General features: G+C 58.4%; 1 protein-coding gene across 1 annotated transcript; it reads right to left on the reverse strand.

Moving 5' to 3' along the window:
- Positions 1 to 642: 642 nt before the first annotated feature.
- IRX3 (iroquois homeobox 3) lies at positions 643 to 4485 on the reverse strand. The gene is made up of 4 exons (XM_065641063.1): positions 3954 to 4485; positions 2288 to 3401; positions 1658 to 1724; positions 643 to 954 (listed from the first exon to the last, which is right to left on the reverse strand). Exons 1-4 carry the CDS (start codon positions 4170 to 4172, stop codon positions 900 to 902), a joined length of 1455 nt encoding a protein of 484 aa, XP_065497135.1. The 5' UTR covers positions 4173 to 4485; the 3' UTR covers positions 643 to 899.
- Positions 4486 to 6165: the final 1680 nt, after the last annotated feature.

The following is a 6165-nucleotide window of genomic DNA, read 5'->3' on the forward strand; positions in this document are numbered from 1 at the left end:
CCGTTCCCGACCCGCTGCGGCAACGACGACCCCCGAAGTTTCCTTTCAATTAACCCCTCCCGCGCTCCGCGCTACCACCGCGCTCCGACAGGGCAGGGGATCAATAGCCGGCACCCGGTAATAAGGTCCTCGGGGGGCGATGGATCACCGCCGGGCCGCTGCCGGCTGCCCTCGGGCTCCCCCCCGGCGCCATCCCCGGCTTCCCTGGGGCAGGGCGCTGTCCCCGGATCCGCACACGGACTCGCACTCCCCGCGCCCCCCCCGCCGCGCCCCGCCTCCGGCACCGCCGGGACGGCGGCGCCTGCAGGGGGCGCTGCGGCTCCAGCGTTGGGCCCCGCGACGTTGCCGCGGGAAGGGCCGCGCGCCCGCCCGCCCGGCCCCGCCGCTGCCCCGGCCCGGCCCGGCCGCGCTGCCCGGCGGCGCCCGGACACCGCGAACACCCGCTCCGCCTCCGGGTGGCCCCGGCGTCGCCGGCCCGCGCTCCGCCCGAGGATGCGCCGCTCCCAGCGCGGCCTCGCCTGCCGCGGAAAAACAAGTCACCGGCGGGGACGGGAGGGGGGTAAGGGTAGGAGAAAAAATAATTCCAGAGGTGGGAAAAGAGAGTGTAGTCAAAGTGGCAACAGTTTATTTATTAGCCAAAAATATATACTTTCTTGTACAATTTGGTTCACACATATGTACATTTTTACCATATGTACAAAAACAACAACAACAAAAAAATCGAAACACCTAATCCTCACTGGACTTCCAAAAACCTCACAAACTCGGCTAATCCAGATGATAATACAGAAGCGGGTAATTTTTTTTTCCTTTTTAGTTTTAATATACAGACATGCTTACAAGTTGTAACTATACAGAGATTTATTTTTACAATCATTACAACAACAATAAAAAATTAACTATGATGATGACAACGCCGATAGAACCATAGCGGCATCAAGTTGGTTCTGGGGCCTGGAAAAAAATGACACAGAAAAAAAATTTAATAGGTTTTCTAGTTAGATTGTGCTGGCACAATATATTTAAGTGTAGGTAGCACTACTTTTGTTGTTGTTGTTGTTATTTTTTTTAAAAAAATAGATTTCTAAATATAAAAAGTTTTCAGAGTGAGTTATAGGAAATTTATTTAGCTACGAAAATGCCACGGGCTCGATCCCAGTGGTTTCAATCAATCAAAAGGGTAATCGATTTCAGCGACTGCTACACCAGACTCGGGACAGCAAGGCTCAGTCTCTTAAGTTTTCATACTAGCTGAGGTTTTTTATTTTAATGTATTGTTTTCCCACTGCCGCTGTATTTGTCCCTCAGGCTCGGCGGCACCGGCGGTTGCTATCGGCGTCCCGGGCAGGCCGGGTCGGTGGTGCCCGGGGGAAAGGCCGGCACCGGCCGCTCCCGCCCGGCCAGAGCCGAGCCGAGCCCGGGCACGGCAGCCGCACCGCCCGGCGCCGCAACCGCAGCCCGGCCTGCCCTGGGCACTGCTCCCGAGCTCCGGAAGAGAGAACAGCAAAAATATATAAATATCAGAATAACCCACTACGCACGCAGAGGAAGAACAAGAAACCGCCCTGGAAAGGGAACTAAAGAAGCGGATAAAATAAGCTAACCATTTACAACTCCCTCTATATATCCTTAGGAGACTGAGGAAGCAATCTCTTACCGCCTCTGCACTGGCTGGAAAGCTGTCTTTATTAACTTTTTCTCTACTTCCAAGGCACTAGATCGATCTAAAAAGAGAAGAAACAAAGGAAACAAAAAAAAAGTTCCTTTATAGCCCCGTTTTATTTCCCCACATCCCTGAATTAAATCTCTAGACTTAAGATCTCTTCTTAGCAAGTTGCAAATACGACAAAACGACTGCTTTGCTGCAGGAGTGACCGTCAAAAGGAAAACAAACCAGCCCCGGAGCAAGCCTTACGGCCGGGTCCTTCCCACAAGGACGATTTGAGCAGCAACAACAACAGCAACAAAAATCATCTCCGTCGGAGGAAGGTAATTCTCGGGGTTTGAGACTAACCGGACGAGGAGGCCCCCCCACTGCCGCCGCCGCCGCCCCGGGGGCCCCGCGGCCGCCCGCCCGCCGCCACCTGCGCCCCGACGGCTGCGCCGGGCCGGGGGCACCGTCAGAAAACCGCGGGGCCGGCGCCCCTCGGCCTCGGCCCCTCGCACAAGGTCCCGCGGGGCCTCCCGCGCCGCTCCGCGCAGCTCCGCGCCGCACTGCGCAGCACCGCCGAGCCCCCCGCGGCGGCCGTCGGCCCGTCCCGTCCCCGCCGCGTCCCTCAGCGGTCACCTGCTCCGGCGGGCTCCGCGCTCTGCGCCTGGTCCGCGGGCCGCGGGAAGGCGGCGGCGGCGGCGGGGGGGGCGGCAGGGGTGGCCCCCAGCCCCAGCAGGTGGGGAGTGTTCAGTAAGGCCAGCGGGTGCGGGGCCGGGTGGTGGTGGGCCGGGAAGGCGCGGTTGGTCCAGTTGGGGAACTTGCCCAGGGGGCAGGAGGAGACGAGTCTGTGGGGTGGCGGGGGGGGCAGCGGCAGCGGCTGGGGGCCGGCCGCCGGCGGGGAGCCGCCGCCGGGAGACTTGCGGGGGTTGTCCGGGCTGGTGGCCGTCTCGGCCAGCGACCAGATCTTGGGCTTCGGCAGGGTGCCGGCCAAAGCGCCGTCCGTCGGGGAGGAGGCGGCGGAGGAGGAGGTGGAGGAGGGGGGCGAGAGGTGGTGCGGCGACGGCTGGAGGGGCGGCTTGAGGGGCTCCAGGCCTGCGGGGGCAGCTGTGGCGGGGGCGGGAGGCTCGCACTTGTGGTGGTGGTGGTGGTGATGGTGGTGGAGGTGATGGTGGCGGAGGTGGTGCGGCTCCCCCTCGGCGGCCTTGAGGTAGCGCTCCTCGGAGCCGGGCAGGTCCTCGAAGCCCTCGGAGCCCTCCGAGTCCGTCTTGGAGTCGGAGTGCAGGAGATCGGCGTCCTGCAGCTCGTCCTCCAGCTCGTCCTTGTTACTCTCGATGTTCTCGGTGTCGATGTTCTCCAGGTCGATCTCTTCTTCGTCCTCCCTCTTGTCCTCTTCCCCCTCGTGGTCGCTCCCGTAGGAGTTGCCCTCCTCATCCGTCCTGCTGCGGGGGGCCCAGGTCATTTTATTCTCCTTTTTAAGCCGCCGCCGCGCGTTGGCGAACCAGGTGGACACTTGGGTGAGGGTCATTTTGGTGATGATGGCCAGCATGATCTTCTCGCCCTTGGTGGGGTAGGGGTTTTTCCGGTGCTCGTTGAGCCAGGCCTTGAGAGTGCTGGTGCTCTCCCGGGTGGCGTTCTTGGGCCGCGACGGGTCCCCGAACTGGTACTGCCCGTAGGGGTAGAAGGCGGGATGGTGGTGGGGGAAGGCGGCGTGCTGCACCCCAGGGCTCTCCTTCAGCTCGTACTGGGCGCCCTGCAGCGAGAGGGAAGGGGCGGCCCGGCTGAGACGGCGCGGCGGGCCCGGCCCGGAGCCTCTCCATCCCGCCGCCCCGCTGCCGTTACCGGGAGTAGAGCCCGCTCGACACCAGCGCGGCGGCCGGGCCGAGCTGCCTCCGCGCGCCGCCGCGCTCCCCAACCCCGGTCCCGCCGCCCCGGACACTCTCTGGCCCCGGCAGCCCCGGCCCGGCCGAGGCCGGTGGCCGGTGCCCGCGGGGTACCCGGGCGGAGGGACCGGCTCCCCAGGTGCGTGTGCGCGGCGGGGCCGCCGGCAGCCGGGGCCGCTCGCCGCAGCCGTCAAGCCCTGCGGGCGGAGCGGGGGAAGCCGCGGGGTCGCCGCTCCAGCCCCGCACCTCTGCGGCGGCGCTCCCGGGGCAGAGCGGCGATCACGCCCCGTCTCCACTGACAGCCCTCCCGGCGTCTTCCCCTGCGGTCCCCCGCGCCGATCCCCAGCGCTAACGGCGCCCCGGCCGGCCCCATCCCGAGCGTCCCGGGCAGCGAGCGGTGGGCCCCGGAGGGGGCCTCTTACCAGCTGGGGGAAGATGGGCAGCTCGGCGGCGTAGGGCAGGAAGGCTCCGTAGCCCTGGGCGGCGGCGGCGGCGTAGGGCGCGCCGTACATGGAGGAGAGCACGTTCGAGAGGGTCCCGGACGGGGCCAGCTCGGGGCCGCCGCGGGAGCCGCCGCTCCCCGGGCGCTCCGCTGGGTAAATCGGCCTGATGTACTGGTAGCCCAGCTGGGGGAAAGACATGGTGGGGGAGCGGGGGCAGGGGAGGGGGGGAAGGAGGAGGAGGAGGGGGGGGAGAAGAGAGGAAGAAGGGAGAGAAAGGGGAGAAAGTAGCAGGGCCGGGAGCGGAGGAGGGAGTCGGGTCTCTCGCCCTCGCCGGCCGCCCGCACTTTCAGCGCCTCCCGCAAACTCCGGCGGACATGGGGGGGAGCTGGGGGTGCGCGGAGGCCGCGGGCTCCCTCCTGTCCTCGGCCGCCGCGGTAAACGATCCGATCGCTTCTTTCTTCTCTCACTTTTCCTATTGATCTGAGTGGACCCAGGTCAGGTCCTAACAGATTGCCTGAGATTATTGGGACTCCGGGCTCTGATTGACATTTCTAGTCTCTCGCAAGCCCCTCCTATTTCTTTTAAGTCTCTCTCTCTCCCTCTGCCTCCCTCTCTCTCTCATGCCCAGAGCTCGCTCTCGCCGGGTTTGTCACTAGCTGCTTTTTTTTTTTTCTTCTTCCCTAAATCTGTTTACTGACGTCGCGATCTTTTATTTGAGTTGCTTTCAAATCTCGTTTTAGCGATCGCCAATCAGTTGTGTGTTTTACAAAGGTTTAACCCTGCCTCATGGTAGTCTAATTATATAGAGATAGATTTAGATATAATTTCTTTCATAGCCCCCCTCTCCCCCGGAGCATAGGAAGCCGGAGTGTCAGCTGTGAGCGGCACACGAGAGGGACAGGAAAAAGTTGTGACATTTAAAAATAAAGGCTCCCCCCCCGCCCCAGTGCCCCTTTTCAGGTTTTCAAATTTACAGCCTTTCCTTGCCTGGATTCATTTTGTTTTCTTTATTAAGATATTCCCTCCTTCCCTTCCCCCTCTCCAGCCCTGGAGAGGGTTACATCTCCTAATATAGCTTTAAAAGTCTATTAGATTTTTTTTTAAATTTGCATTTTCAGAGCTACCTTGAAAATTTTCCTAGTGTGCTGAATCTTTAAGGAGTTCTCTGCATTTTGTCTGGGCTAACAGTGGGCAGATACAGTGGAAAAGCTAAGTTAATTTTCCTCCTAATAAGGGACTTCAAAGAGTTGTAGGTCACAATTTTACATCAAAGGCAGAAAAGAAGGCAAATTAAAATCTTAACAAAGGAGAGACGGGAGCAGCCCTCTGGGCCATTAGTAAATAAGTGGTGTGAAAAAAGGGACAATGACAGGCACTGGAATTAAACTCATTAACACCTTTTTGTCTTGGTGCGAAATCTCTAATTAGGAAATTTATGATCATTTTGCTTATTCCCTCTGTTCTGAATCACTACAAGGCTTAGAAGGAAGTACCTGGTACGTGCAACATTTGCAAAGGGAGCAGTGGCAAGGGCTTGTAAGGAGCTATTGGGAAGGAGTCAAGATACGTTTTAATTACCTAATAAGATTTTTTTTTAATGGCCAACACATTTTAAATGACGGTTTGCTCTTTTTTTTTTTAGCCGCCCCCCCACCCCCAACTCCCCCGAAACCAGCGTGTGACTTGCAATTTAGCCTTTTCAGAGTAGTTAAAATACAGTTCAATCACGGCTCGTCTTTGGCAAGCGCCGGCATGTCCTGCTCCGCTACGGCCGGGCGGAGGGAGGGAAACCGAAAATGTTCATCCGACCTGTGGGGCTGGGATTGCGGGCAGGGGAGAGTGGACCTCATCCTGCCACCGTTATCTGCTTTCTGAAATACCCGATGTTTAAATTTTAAAAAAGTTTGAAGGGTCTTTTGAGGAGTTGAGACTGGAGGAGAGCTGTTTAAGCATATTTCCCTCTTTTCCTAAATACTCTCTGGATTTATTGCCTTTAAAATATGATTTAGGTACAATATAACCACTGTGCCCACAGTATGGATTTTTATAACTACATTTCTTTTAAAATGAAATTCATGTCAGATTATGCAGTTAAAGGAATCGACCTTGATAGCTTGCTATAATAAAACTATATCAGCTTGTAATAAATGCGGATTATAGCAAAGCAAGCTCCAGAATTAAAATTCCCTGA

This window comes from Caloenas nicobarica, chromosome 9 (genome assembly GCF_036013445.1).
Source record: "Caloenas nicobarica isolate bCalNic1 chromosome 9, bCalNic1.hap1, whole genome shotgun sequence".
Classification (NCBI taxonomy): Eukaryota; Metazoa; Chordata; class Aves; order Columbiformes; family Columbidae; genus Caloenas; species Caloenas nicobarica.